We start from the raw sequence: 15,460 nt of genomic DNA, 5'->3' as shown, positions 1-15,460 counted from the left end.
AGCCCAACTACAAAGTCCATGGTGATCCACTCCCACTTCCACTCTGGAATATCTATCTGCTGAAGCAAGCCACCCAGTCTCTGATGCTCATATTTTACCTGCTGACAATTGAGACATCAGGCTACAAATCCCATAATGTCCTTCTTCATTCTCCTTCACCAATAATGTTGTCTTAGTTCCTGATACATCTTCGCGACACCCGGATGAATGGAATACCGCGAGCTATGGGACTCCTCCAGAATTAACTCCCGAAGCCCATCTACATTGGGCACACATATCCGACCCTGCATCCTCAACACCCCATCATCACCAATAGTCACATCTCTAGCATCATTGTGCTGAACTCTATCCTTAAGGACAAGCAAATGAGGATCATCATACTGGCGCTCTCTGATGCGATCATATAAAGAAGTCCGAGAAATCACACAAGACAATACTCGACTAGGCTCCGAAATATCTAACCTTATGAATTGATTGGCCAAGACCTGAACATCAACTGTAAAAGGTCTCTCCCCAACTAGAATATATGCCAAACTCCCCATACTCACCGCCTTCCTACTCAAGGCATCAGCCACTACATTGGCCATTCCCGGATGGTACAGAATAGTAATATCATAATCCTTTAGCAACTCCAACCATCTCGGCTACCTCAAATTGAGATCCTTCTACTTGAACAAGTGCCGGAGGCTACAATGATAAGTAAACACCTCACAAGACACACCATACAAATAATGCCTCCAAATCCTCAACGCGTGAACAATGGTAGCCAACTCTAAATCATGAACATGGTAGTTCTTCTCATGGGGCTTTAGCAGACGAGAAGCATAAGCAATGACTCTACCCTCCTGTATCAATACACAACCAATACCAACTCTCGAAGCATCACAATACACGATATATGAACTTGAAGCTGATAGAAAAACTAACATTGGAGTTGTGGTCAAGGCAGTCTTGAGTTTCTGAAAGCTCTCCTTATACTCATCGGATCACCTGAATAGAGCACCCTTTTGAGTCAACTTGGTCAAGGGCGATGCGATAAATGAGAATCCCTGAACAAACTGGCGGTAATAACCGGCCAAACCAAGAAAACTGCGAATCTCTTTGGCTGAGGACGGTCTTGGCCAACTCTGAACCGCCTCTATCTTCTTCGGATCAACATGAATATCCTCGCTGGACACCACATGCCCCAAGAAAGCCATTGAACTTAGCCAAAACTCACACTTGGAGAACTTTGCATAAAGCTTCTCCTCCCTCAATCTCTGCAACACAACTCTCAAATGCTCCACGTGCTCCTCCTGACTATGCGAGTATACCAGAATATCATCAATGAAGACTATGACAAACGAGTCGAGATAAGGCCAGAACACGCTGTTCCTCAAATGCATGAATGCTGCTAGTGCATTAGTCAGCCCAAATGATATCACCAAGAACTCATAATGACCATATCAAGTCCTGAAAGCCGTCTAAATCCGCCCCTCTAGCACAATGTCAACAAAATCAGCCCCTCGGGCAATAACATGAAACAATACCAGCCCCTCAGGCTATATCACATATCACACTGCGTATCCACGCTCACTGGGGGTGTACAGACTCCAGGAGGGGCCCCTTACGGCCCAAGTAAAATAGCAGGCCATCTCGTGGCATAATCAATAGGCTCTTGGGCTCATATCAAGCCACCTTGTGGCATACAACTCAGGCCCTCAGCCTCAAAATATAATCAGTACAACAGTACTACAGCGTGTAGCCCGTTCCTATAATAATCCTCACAACACAGGCCCACGGCCCTACTCAGTCAGAAATCTCTAAAAGCCACTTGGGCACAGTAAAACATGACACTCGATCCAAAATATCATTTAAAGTGTTAAAATAGAGTAAACATGGCTGAGTTATGAAAACAGTAGAATATAGCATGATTGAGTACATATATAAAATAAAAACAGTGAGGAAATAACAGTAAAAATCCCCTAAGGGTTCAAAACAGTTGCCACGAGGCCCAAATATGGCATTCAGCCCATAACATGATGATAGCAAACTGTTTTCAATCAAATACACAGTAAAACTGTCATTCAGGATGGACTAAGTCACAATCTCCAATGGTGCACGACCCCACGCTCGTCATCTAGCGTGTGCGTCACCTCAATATAGCACAACAATGTGAAATTCGGGGTTTCATACCCTCAAGAAAACATTTAAAATTATTACTCACCTCTATCCGGTCCAAACTCTAGCCCGCGATGCCTTGTCTCTCGAATCGGCCTCTGGATAGTCCAAATCTAACCAAAATCGGTGCAAAACCATCAAAATATGCTAAAGGAACAAAGCCCACTCGAAAGAAATCAAATTACAACACAAATCTTGAAATTGGCCAAATCCGACCCCCGGGCCCACTTCTCGGAATCCAATAAAAATTACATCAATAGACTCCTTATCACTCCCCGAGTTCATTTATATCAAAAGCACCAAAATTCAACCATAAATGACCCCTCAAATCCCAAATTCTAGGTCTCCATTACAAGCCCTAGTTCTTCAATATTAAGGCTTAAATTCCATAATTTTCATGATTAATTAGGTATAAAATACATTAGGTTTGAGTATTAAGTCCATAAATCCTACCTCCAAGTGTTCCCCCTTGATCCCCTCTTCAATTCCCTTCAAAAAGCTTCAAAATCGCCCAAAAATGGAGGAACTTAGGTTCAAAATCGCAGAAATGGGTCTTTTAAACATTCTGCCCAGACATTTCAATCCTTCTTCGCGAACGCGGTCAAAGCCTCACATTCGCGAAGCACAACCTGACGTAAACCACATTTTTCTTCTTCGTGAACACGTCTCCCCTTTCGCGAACGTGAAGGCTCAGCTCCACATCCCATCGCGAACGCGGCTCCCCTCTCGCGAATGCGTAGCTCAATGACCCCATCCCTTCACGAATGCGAAGCCAAATATTCAGCCTCACATGCTAATCCTTCGCGAACGCGAGGGCCCACTCGCGACCGCGAAGGCCAACTGGTCTGCAACACACACAACATTTTTCTGCAATTTCTACAACTTGAAATGATCCGTTTAACCACCCGAAACTCATCTGAGGCCCTTGGAACCTCAAGCAAACATGCCAACATATCCCATAACATCATTCAAACTTTCTCCAACCTTCGGAACGCTCAAAAAAACATCAAAACACTAAATTTTCATCTGATTCAAGCCTAAGAATTCTAAAAACTTCCAAATTCCTCTTTCGATTAAAAATTCTATCAAACCATGTCCGAATGACCTAAAATTTTTCACACACATCCCAAATGACACAACAGACCTACTGCAACTTCCAGAATTCCATTCCAACCCCTATATAAAAATCTTACCTATCAATCGGAAAGCGCTAAAATTCCAATTCCGCCAATTCAAGCCTAAATCTACTCCGTACCTCTAAAACACATTCCGATCATGCTCCTAAGTCCCAAATTACCTCTCGAAGCTATCCAAACCATCAGAACTCACATCTAAGCCCTTTAAAAAATAAGGCAACATCCGGTTGACTTTTCCAACTTAAGCTTACTCAAAAGAGACTAAGTGTCCTAAACTTTACCATAACCTTTTCGAACCCGAACCAACCAACCCGATCACACATAGTACCGATAAACAAGGCAATAAGAAGTAGGAATGGGGGAAACGGAGCAGTAACTCATAAAACGACCAGCCAGGTCATTACATCGAGCTATTACACAGTGAGCAGGTGTGATGACCCAAAAGGTCATCTCGTGTTTTAGAACCTAATTTGGGGTTCCAAGGTCTTCAAAACCTCATTTTCTTCCTCCTCAATCTGCGTGCACAGTTCGGACGCATTTTCAGAAGGCCTTCATGTGAAATTTGAGAAAAATATTAAGTTTTGCCTTTAAAATTAATTGAAGTTTTGAGTAAACGGGACCCGGACCCATGATTTGACGGTCCCGAGGGCCCGTAGTAAAATATGGGACTTGGGAGTATGCCCAGAATTGAATTTCGAGGTCCCTTACTCGAGAAATAATTTTTTGAAGAAAATTGTTAAACTGAAAATATAATAGTCTTTGAAAATTGAATAATGTTTGAACTTGTTGGTATCGGGGCGGTATTTTGGTTTCGGAGCTCGGTACGGGTTCGTTATAATATTTAAACCTTATCTGTGAAATTTGGTAAAAAACAGAAGTGATTTGACGTGATTCGGACCTTTGGTTGAGAAAATAGGAAGTTTGAAACTATCTTGAAAATTTCATGTGTTTTGGTGTGAAATTTATAGTTCTAGGTGTTATTTTGGCAATTTGATCGCATAAGCAAGTCCATATTATGTTTTAAGACTTCTGTGCTTGTTTGATTTGGAGCCTCGAGGGCTCGAGTGAGTTTTGGATATGCTACGGAGTGTTTTGAAACTTAAGAAGATTTCTGGTATGCTTCAGGTCTGCAGGCTTCGCATTTGCGGAGAAAGTTTGCATTTGCGATCAGTGGGACTGGGAGGGGACCTTCGCAATTGCAAAGCTCAGGATCGCATTTGCAATGGGAATAGGTCGCATTTGCGAACAAGTGTTTGCATTTGCAATGACAGCAGGTCTTGGACATTCTTCTCATTTGCGATGAAATGTTCGCAAATGGGATATCTGCAACTGTTCAAAATGAGTTTTGGACGAGATTTTTGGTTCATTTCTCAAATTTTCATACCCTAAACTTGAGAAGGCGATTTTCCAAAGACCACTTCTTCCCCAAATCATAGGCAAATGATTCTTAACTTATTTCTTTCAATCTATTTCATCTTTTTACAAGATTTTATCCTAGAATCTAGGGTTTTTCATGGGGGAATTGGGTGTTCTTGGGTAGAGCTTAGGAATTTCAAAATTTGGGGATTTGGACATCAAATTGAGGTTGTATTTCAAAACCAATTGTATATCCAGGCTTGGAGGTGAATGGGTAATCAAGTTTTGGTCCGAATTTTGAGTTTGGACCAAGCGGGCCCAGGGTCAGGTCTTGACTTTTTGGGGAAAATGTTGAAAAAACTATAATTATGCATTAGAACCGGTTTCTTTAGCATTTATTGATGTTACTAAGTTAATTATGGCTAGATACGAGTGGATTGAAGGTGGAACCGAGAGGTAAAGCGGTAATTGAAGCTTGATTTTGGCCGCAGAATCGAGGTAAGTATTGTGGCTAACCTTAGCTTGAGGGATTAGGTGTTGTTGCTTTATTTGCTACTTGTTTAGTTGTTGAGTACGACGTATAGGTGAGGTGACGAGCATCTATATGTTGGTGTCGGGTCATAGCATGCGAGTGAACCTTATACTTGTGACTATTGTGTTTCTTTATCCGTACTGTTCATGCTTAATATGGGTACTCATCATGTTAAACAAGTCTCATTGTGGTTTCCTGGTGTTGGATATTTGTTGAGTATTAACTCAAGTTGAGAGTCATATTGTGAAGTTAAATGTTGAAACGAGGTTATTTATTGATAATTCCTTGTTGGATTGATATTGTTTCTGCTGTTTGGGTGAGGAAGAGTGTAAAGCACAAAGAGTGATGTCGTGCAATATTTTGTGAGTGAGTGATAAATCACGAAGGGTGATGTCATGCTATATTCTGTGAGAGTTAATGCACGAAGGGTGATGCCATGCCGTTTCTGTTGTATCTTATGGTAAGGACGAGAGTAAAAGCACGAAGGGTAATGACGTGCACGTGATTTCTGTGTTATTACTTTTGTTGGTTGAAAGCATGATATTTACTGAGTTCCTATTCTGTACCCGTTTCAGAATACTCGTAGTCCCCTCAGCATGTTTTCCCCCTTCCCGTTATTATCTGTTAATATTACCGTTATTGTTATTTTCTCGTATATGATTTAACTGCACAGGTTTATGTTATTTGTCGTGTCATAGCCTTGTCACTACTTCGCCGAGGTTAGGCTCGTCACTTACTAATACATGGGGTCGTTTGTACTGATACTGTACTCTGCACCTCCTGTGCAGATTTCGGTGTCGGACCTCGTGAGTAAAGTTTGGGTTGCTGCCTTCAGTCCATAGGAAACCCAAGGTAGATCTGTCGGCATTCGCATACTCTGGAGTCCCCTTCCCTCTATCTTAGATTTCCTATCTCTTTTCATTTCGAGAACAAATGTATTTCTTTTAAACCAGTGGTTATAGAAAATTCTTAGAAGTTCGTGGATTGTGACACCAGATCTTTTGGTAGTTATCTATTAGTGTTTTTAACTGTTATAAAATTTTCGCACTTCATAATTGTTTAGTTTAAATTAATGTTAGTTACTGTTTTGGTTAATGATTAATGGGTTAGAACTGTATTTGTTGGCTTACCTAACATTTAAAGAGTTAGGCGCTATCACGATCCCGACGGTGAGAAATCTGGATCGTGACAACAGGTTATCCAGTGGGCACCCGAAGGGTAACGACTATGGTTTCCCAGGAAAATTTCCAAAAAAATAATATAGACATTTGGAAAAGAATCAAATTGTTTTGTTAGATTGAGTATATAAATTAAACAGTTATATTCTAATTGCTATTTTTCTTAACACTTTTAATTCAGAAAAAAATCTAAACCATCAATATCATATTGATTATTATGCTCTAAAGTACATTCTAGATTATGACAATATTTTCCAAATTTCCATCATCTAGTGATGTCGATTTTTTATCGCTAAATGAAAAAGCAAAAATATTTTCATATGCTTCGAATTGTTCAAATATATTTTGAAATGAAAAAATAGTCTTTTTTACTATGTATAAAAAGAATACACGATGTCTCGAAGTTTAACCCTTGAGGACTGAAGTTTGAGTTTCCGGTTCAATAGTGAGATTTTGATTCGAGGGTCGGAATAGAATTCTGAGAGTTGCAGTAGTTCCGTCATGTCATTTGGGATGTGTGTGCAAGGTCATTCGGACGAGGTTTGATAGATCAGGTCTTTTTCGCGTTAACTCTAAAAGACTCTTCGAGAGATTTTTAGATTTCATCGCAACATTCTCATCAAATTTTTTCTTTCTATATGTCACACATTTCTTAAGAAATTCTAGTTCGATATTTAGTATAAATGCAATTTCCTTGGCAGAAATCATATCACTTACAAATCCTTCTTCTTTATATTTATAAAATAAAAAAACCAAACATTTTCACTTCACACATCTTTTTATTTTTTTTATATATAACCTATTACGTGTTTCAAAAAAATAGACCCCACAAATATGGGACTTAAAGCAATTGTTTTAGGTGCTTTAGGGAAGGCCGCCCCTGCCAGCCGCGTTTTGATTGTGGATTCGAGGGTCGTTGACCGAGTTTGGTGTAAGGCTAGTTTTAGATAGTGTTTCATCGGTTTTTTGGTGCTGGATTTTGGGACAGATTCGAGGTCGTTTTTGCAGCTGTTCGTAACTATTTTTTCTGCACTTTTGGGGTGGGATTTGAGCTAGTTTTAGGGAGCAGTTTCAGCTGTGTTTTGGCTGATTTTTAGGTGATGTTTTGGGACTGTTCTGCAGCTTGTTTCAGCCACATTTTGGGGACGTTTACGTTTTGCTGGAGTTTCGCTAGGGTTTCAGCAATGCGTCGAGGTCGTTTTAAGTGGAGGAAAGCAGCTGATTTTTAGAGCTTGAAGGTGGCTGATTTTGATGAGTTTTGGGAAGGTTTTCGGGACTGAAAGTGAAGCTTTTCTTACGAGTGAAGAGTGTAGGAAGAGGGTGATGGGACAAGGGAATAATGAAAGGGGAGTGAGATATGACAGATGAATAGTGTAGTAGATGGGTGAGGGGACAAGAAAATAGTGCAGGGAAGGTAGTAAGTAATTTTATTAGATTTGATCTATGATTAAACTAAATTCTTCTATTATATATGTAATAAACTTTATTAAAAATATTACATATTCTCTAATAGAGCCTATTGTATGGGTCAAAATCAAATCGGAGAAATTTGACATGCGGAGATAATTGTCATGAGTAACCTGGGAATCAAATTGATCAATAAGGTCGAGGGCGAGCAGTGATCAATAAGGCTGAGGCCGAGCAATGATCTATAAGGCCGAGGCCGAGTAGTGATCTATAAGGCCAAGGCCGAGCAGTGATCAATAAGGCTGAGGTCGAGCAATGATCTATAAGGCCGAGACTGAGCAGTAATCTATAAGATCGAGATCGAGCAGCGATCAATAAGGCCGAGGTCGAGCAATGCATATAGATGTAACAACTAGTTTTACTTTGGAATCTTCAAAGAATATTCTTCTAGATATTCTTTCTAATTGTACTTTTTAGAGTTTTCTAGGGATATCCCTTATAAATAGGAAGAGAGTACTTCGCAAAAGGAGGAAGAATCTCTCTCTAGAAAATATATAAACACATCTCTCTAAAGAGATTAGAGGATCTGTTATCCCATATCTTCCATCAGATTCGAGAAGGGTCCGAGGATTCTTGTATTTGTCTATCATTCATCTTTATCAAATGTAAGAGGACCCGCCCCACTCAAGATTGAGTGAATCTTTTCCTTTACTTACATTTTATTTTCATTTAATGTTATTTAATGCATCCTTTTTCATATTATTAAATCTTGCCATATTCACTGCTAGCATTTATGCTCAACTATATTTCTATATTCATGTTATTCATCACAGATCTAGAGTTAATTATCCTTAATTAAGATTTACCTCTATCTTTTTATTTAATTAGTTTAACTAAATGGTCCCATACTTTTTTGGTCAAAAAATTTGTTGCCATTTGTGGAGATTTTTTAGTTAAAACTTATTGTTTCCTTTAGATCTAAATTCAATTCTAGTTCCACTTTCTGATTGAAATGCAAACTTGAGAAATTCCTAGGAAAGCTCAAGGCTTGTGTCTTCCAACCAAAAAATACTTGATTATTACGCTTCCCTTCGTGACATTTTTAGTAACGAGAACTTTGTGGCTCATCCAGTTCTCCCTGTAGTATTCCTTGTCTGACGAATTCTTGGAGTTTTTGATTGAGCTTAATCATTCATTACCATCAAGTTCTTGGAGTCTTTGATTGAGCTTAATCATTCATTACCATCAAGTGCTGTAGTAGTAACCTTACACACCATTTGATGATTTTTTACAAATTTTATATAGTACTAATTTTTCTGAGAGAAAAGCTTAGATGTTGTACCTTCATAAAATAGCAAAAGAGCTTAAATGTTACTGTAGTTCAGTGAATGGAGAAAAATTTGACTATTGGAGTACATGAATTTGAACATTTCATTACGTAGTTCATCATAATATGCTTTTTCTGCGTCTCCCTCTGTTCAATCTAACAAACATTTGGAGAGTGATTGATAGAAGATTTAGGATGTTTTCCGCGTATATTCCTCTTTATTCGGCGAAATAGCCTTTTCTTGCCAACATGGTAGTGGCCACTAAAAGCTTAACCGGAGAGGGGAACGTGGTCACTCCTCCCCACTTGCCGACCGATCAAATCGAGGTAACAAACGATTTCATTTGGTTTAACTGACTATTTTTCTAAGTGGGATAGAAGCAAGAGCATTCTCCCAGATACACGAACAGGGAGCCATCGCCATCATTTTAAAAAAAATAAATCCGAAGACGCCAAGAGACCATATGGACTGGGGCTGGATTGCCAGCCTGAAGAACATGTAAATCCCTCCAATATGTGTAAGCAAAGGATAAGTGCATGGAGCTCACTTGCATGTTCGCCAAAGTGACGCTACATCAATTACACAAGTTATTCTCGGCCTCACCCAAATCAACATTCGGTCTTCTCGCTCGAATCAACATTCGGCCTCTCCCGAATCAACATTCGACCTCGCTCAAATTAACATTCGGCCTCCTCGCCCGAATTAACATTCGCCCTCCCGAATTAACATTCGGCCTCCTCGCCCGTGTCAACATTCGGCCTCGCCCAAATCAACATTCGACCTCGCTCGAATTAACATTAGACCTCCTCACCCGAATTAACATTCAGCCTCCTCTCATGAATCAACATTCGGACTTAACCAAATCAACATTCGACGTTGCTCGAATTAATATTCAGCCTCGCCCGAACCAACATTCGGCCTCCTCGCCCGAATTCACATTCGGCCTCCACGCCCGAATTCACATTCAGTCTCCACGCCCGAATTAACATTTTGCCTTCTTTCCCGAATTAACATTCGTCCTTCTCGCCCGAATCCCATTCGACCTCGCTCGAATTAACATTCGGCCTCCTCGCCCGAATTAACATTCGGCCTCTTCGCCTGAATCACATTCGACCTTGCTCGAATTAAAATTTGGCTTCCTCGCCCGAATTAACTAATATTCGACCTCACTCGAATTAACTCTTATTCGATCTCACTCGAATTAACATTTAGCCTCCTCGCCCGAATTAACATTCGACATCGCTCAAATTCAACTAGCATTCAACCTAGCTCGAGCTTGATTCACAGCCAGACCTTGTTCGAGTTAAATATGGCGACATTTGACTTTGCTCGGACTAATCAAAGACACTCGATCACGTTAGAATTAACGCCTACCAACGATTCCTTTGAAACCATCAATCGAAGAAAATGTTCAAGGAAAATAAAAATAGAATCAGGAATAAGCAGCAAAAGTAGCATTCCAAATCAAAAGAACTATTAGAAAAGGCATCTTACCAGGGCCGAATTGCCCGTCTAGATCTGAGGACGTGAATGACCTCCTCCAGTGCCACCATCCTTGCCAAAGCCGCCATCCTAGCCTCGACGGCCTTGTCCAACTCTACCGTCTTCTCGATCAACTCATCACTCGAGCCATTGTCTCTGATCAAACTCTACTCAAGTTCAGCCCGCGAGGATACCACTTTGACCTGAAGATCGGCACCCTCAGCCGCGATCCTCTCTAATCGACCTCTCCATCCAAATTTCCCGAACTACGATTAATGAAGTACGCTCACCGAGCTCCACCAAAAGGCGACCTCGATAAGCGGATGGACTAACTGTAAGGGTGAAAATCAAATCGGAGAAATTTGACATGCGAAGATAATTATCTTGAGTAACCTGGAATCGATTTGATCAATAAGTCCAAGGTCGAGCAGTGATCAATTAGGCCGAGGACAAGCAATGATCTACAAGGTCGAGGACGAGCAGTGATCTACAATGCTGAGGCCGAGCAGTGATCAATAAGGCCAAGGTCGAGTAGTGATCAATATGGCCGAGTCCGAGCAGTGATCTATAAGGCCGAGGTTGAGCACTATCTATAAGGTCGAGGTCGAGCAGCGATCAATAAGGCTGAGGTCGAGTAGTTCATATAGATGTAACGACTAGTTTTGCTTTGGAATCTTCAAAGGGAATATTCTTCTGGATATTCCTTCTAATTTTACTTTTTTAAGGTTTTCTAGGGACATCCCTTATAAATAGGAAGAGAGGACTTCTCAAAAGGGGGCAGGCTCTCTCTCTAGAAAATATATAAACACATCTCTCTAAAGAGATTAGATGATCTGTTATCCCATATCTTCCATCAGATTCGAGAAGGGTCTGAGGATTCTTGTATTTTTTATCATTCATCTTTATCAAATGAAAGAGGATCCGCCTCACTCAATATTGGGTGAATCTTTTCCTTTACTTATATTTCATTTCGATTTAATGTTACTTAATGCATCTTTTTTCATACTATTAAATCTGGCCATAGTCACTGCCAGCATTTATACTCAACTATATTTCTCTATTCATGTTATTCATCTCAGATCTAGATTTAATTATCCTTAACTAAGATTTACCCTCTATCTTCTTATTTAATTAGTTTTACAAAAAGGTCTCATAAGTTTTTGGTCAAACACCTACTAATAAAAATAATATAAAATTTAAAACATCAAGATTAAACCTAGAAAATATCACATACAGAAAAGTGATGAAGATTCAAATATAGTAAAAAATGAGGTGATTTACTTGTCCGTCTGCCTTCTACCCCTCCTGCTCTCGCTCTCTCTCCCTCCTTCTCCGTTTCTTCTCCCCCTTGTTCTAGATCTGGTCTTCCGGCAAACACCCAAACACCATAGACCAGTCTTCAGCAACCACGACCCATACACGTAATGACACTCAGTCCTCAACCAACGACACCAAAAACTCCGGTCAACCTGCATTTCTTCAGACTCTTTCAGGATTCTAAGGGCAGTAGCGATCAGTTATCGTCGCCGAGGACATTAGGAATGCAACAGAGGCACCAGAAATAAGGGTAGAACTTCGGTTTTCACGCCATCAAGAGTATACCAAGACGAAAGTCCAGGTTATATTTGCGGTAATTGGTACCTCCCGCCTCATGTTTCTCTCCCTCTTGTGTTTGTTGATTTGTTGCCTTGTAGTATGTAATTAGTATAGTCATTCTAGTAGTGGACCTATATTCCTATTTTTTTCATAGACTTCGGTAGGTATATCAGCTGTGGTCTATAATGGCAATGTAGGGTCATGTCCTCGGGGAGGGCGGGTAGTGGGGAGGGGGTTAAGGCAAGGGTTAGGGGGTGGGACGGGGCCCATAAGGGGTAAGGAGAGCAAGGTTGCATATAAGCTGATAATTGGATCGTGGAATATATGGACATTGACGGGTAATTCTATAGAACCAGTGAAGATTTTCCAAAAAAGAAAGGTCAGTATGGCTTGTGTTCATGATATTAGGTGGGTAAGATCGAAGGCGAGGAATGACAACGGGTATAAGTTGTGGTACTTCAGAGGCGTGAAGGGCAAGAACGGAGTGGGTATTTTGGTGGATAAGGATCTTAGAGAGTCAATGGTAGAGGTTAGGCGGGTGAGTGACAGATTGATGGAGATTAAGTTAGTAGTTGGAGGAAGCACTCTAAATGTCATTAGTCCTTATGCGCCGCAAGCAGGCTTGGACGAGGAGGTTAAAAGGTGCTTTTGGGAGGTGTTGGATGAGGTGGTGTGGGGTATTCTGCCTATGGAGAAGTTATTTATAGGAGGGGATTTCAATGGGCATATTGGGTCGTCTGCTGATGGCTATGCTGAGGTGCACGGTGGCTTCAGCTTTGGGGTTAGGAACAGAGGAGGTATGTCACTATTGGATTTTGCTAGAACTTCTGAGTTGGTGATCGTGAACTCCATTTTATCCGAAGAAGGAGGAGCATTTGGTTACATTTTGGAGTATGGTAGCTAAGATTCAGATTGATTATCTTCTTCTCAGGAGGTGTGATAAGAGGTTGTGCAAGGATTGTAAGGTGATCCCGAGTGAGAACCTCACGACACAGCATAGGCTCCTAGTGATGGACATCGATATCTTGATAAAGAGGAAGAAGAGGTTTGTACGGGTGCAACCGAGGATCTAGTGGGGAGTCCTAGCTATGGAGGAGGGAAGGTTGGCGGCTATGGGATCCGGGAATAGTGGTGGGGATGCTATCGTTATATGGACGACGATGACGGAATGTATAAGGGAGGCAACGAGAGAGGTGTTAGGGGTATCGAAGGGGTACTCAAGTGGGCACCGAGGCGACTGGTAATGGAATGACGTGGTCCAGAGTAACGTGGAAGAAAAGAAAGTAGCTTACCTTAAGTTAATGAAGAGCACTGATGAGGCGCAGAGGAGAGCAAACAAAGAAAGATATAAGGAAGTTAGGAGGGAGGCGAAGCTAGCGGTCACAGAGGGTAAGACTGTTGCGTTTGGGCGGCTGTTTGAGGAACTAGGGTAAATGTGGGGACAAGAAGTTATTTCGGCTGGCTAAAGCGAGAGAGAGGAAGGATCGTGATCTGGATCAAGTGATGTGCATCAAAGACGAGAAAGGTCGGTTATTAATGGAAGAGGATCAAATTAAGCAGATGTGGTAGTCGTACTTTCATAGACTTCTGAAGGAGGGGGGGGGGGCATTGTGTTAGGGGAGTTGGGGCACTCCGAGAGTCACCAAGACTTTAGGTACTGTAGGCATATTAAGGTGGATGAGGTCGTAGGATCAATGTGTTAAATGAGTCGGGGCAAATCGATCGGACCAGACAAGATTCCAGTTGAATTTTAAGGTCTGTGGGTAAAGCAGGCTTGGAGTGGCTGACTGAGCTGTTTAATGTTATTTTCAAGATGAAGAGGATTCTAGATAAGTGGAGGTGGAGTACGATGATTCCGTTGTATAAAAACTAATGGGATATCCAGAATTGTAACAACTATAGGGGTATAAAGTTACTAAGTCATACCAAGAAAGTTTGGGAGAGGGTGGTGGAAGGAAGGGTAAGGAGGGCATTGTCTATATCAGAAAACCAGTTCAGGTTCATGCCTGGTCGCTCTACTACAGAATTTATCCATCTTATCAGGAGGTTGGTGGAACAATATAGAGATAGGAAGAGGGATCTGCACATGGCGTTCATTGATCTAGAGAAGACGTATGACAAGGTCCTTAGGGACGTTCTTTGGAGATGCCTGAAGGTGAAAGGTGTGCCAGTAGCTTATATTAGGGCGATCAAAGATTTATATGATGGAGCTAAGACTCAGGTTAGGACTATGGGCCGTGATTCAGATCCCTTTCCAGTAGTTATGGGGTTACACCAAGGGTCTGCACTCAACCCATTCTTATTTTCCCTAGTAATGGATGCATTGCAACACCATATTCAAGGGAAGGTGCCATGGTGTATGTTGTTTGCTAATGATATAGTTCTGATTGATGAGACGAGAGGCGACGTTAATGAAAGACTGGAGGTATGGACGCAGGTCCTAGAGTCTAAAGGTTTCAAGTTGAGTAGGACCAAGACAGAATATTTGGAGTGCAAGTTCAGCGATGTGTCAGGGGATGTAGACGGGGAGGTGAGGCTTGACTCGCAAGTCATCCCTAAGAGAGAGAGTTTCAAGTACCTAGGGTCTATTATCTAAGGAGATGGGGAGATCGACGGGGATGTCACGCACCATATCGGGGTGGGATGGATGAAATGGAGGTTAGCGTCTGGAGTCCTGTGTGACAAGAAGGTGCCACTGAAACTTAAAGGTAAGTTCTATAGAGCAGTAATTAGACCGTCCATGCTGTATGGGGCTGAGTGTTGGCCAGTCAAGAATTATCATATCCAAAAGATAAAAGTAGCCGAAATGAGGATGTTGAGATGGATGTACGGGCACACTAGGCTAGATAATATTAGGAATGAAGATATTCGGGAGAAGATGGTCGTGGCTCCGATGGACGACAAGATGCGGGAAGCGAGGCTTAGATGGTTCGGGCATGTGTAGAGCAGGATCCTAGATGGCCTGGTTAAGAGGTGTGAACAGTTGGCTTTGACAGGTACAAGGAGAGGTAGAGGGCGGCCTATGAAATATTGGGGCGAGGTGATAAGCCAAGATATGGCGCAACTTCAGATTTTTGAGGACATGGCCCTAGATAGAGAGGTGTGGAGGTCGAGCATTAGGGTTGTAGGTTAGGGGGTAGTTGAGCGTTTTTCTTTATTGTTCTGGCTAGTCTGATAGTGTTTTATATAGGACTGCTAGCGGTTATTGTTCCATCACACTTTCTAGTTTTTGTTTATTATTTTTTTACTTTTATTTTCAATTTTTATTATTGCTATAACTATTGT

At 41.4% G+C, this 15,460-nt stretch overlaps 1 protein-coding gene across 1 annotated transcript; it reads left to right on the top strand.

The window, feature by feature from the left end:
• Nucleotides 1-12,560: 12,560 nt before the first annotated feature.
• LOC138889498 (uncharacterized) lies at nucleotides 12,561-13,079 on the top strand. Its single transcript, XM_070172815.1, has one exon. The coding sequence runs from the start codon at nucleotides 12,561-12,563 to the stop codon at nucleotides 13,077-13,079; it is 519 nt and encodes a 172-aa protein (XP_070028916.1).
• The last annotated feature ends 2,381 nt before the right edge of the window (nucleotides 13,080-15,460 follow it).

Source organism: Nicotiana sylvestris, chromosome 1, assembly GCF_000393655.2.
Source record: "Nicotiana sylvestris chromosome 1, ASM39365v2, whole genome shotgun sequence".
In the NCBI taxonomy this organism is placed as follows: Eukaryota; Viridiplantae; Streptophyta; class Magnoliopsida; order Solanales; family Solanaceae; genus Nicotiana; species Nicotiana sylvestris.
Note: the sequence above shows the minus strand (reverse complement) of the source record. Positions and strands in the feature narration are given on the sequence as shown.

What these genes read in the sequence shown, in the direction of transcription:
- LOC138889498 (XM_070172815.1), top strand. Translation starts at nt 12,561, where the DNA reads ATGGCTTGTGTTCATGATATTAGGTGGGTAAGATCGAAGGCGAGGAAT.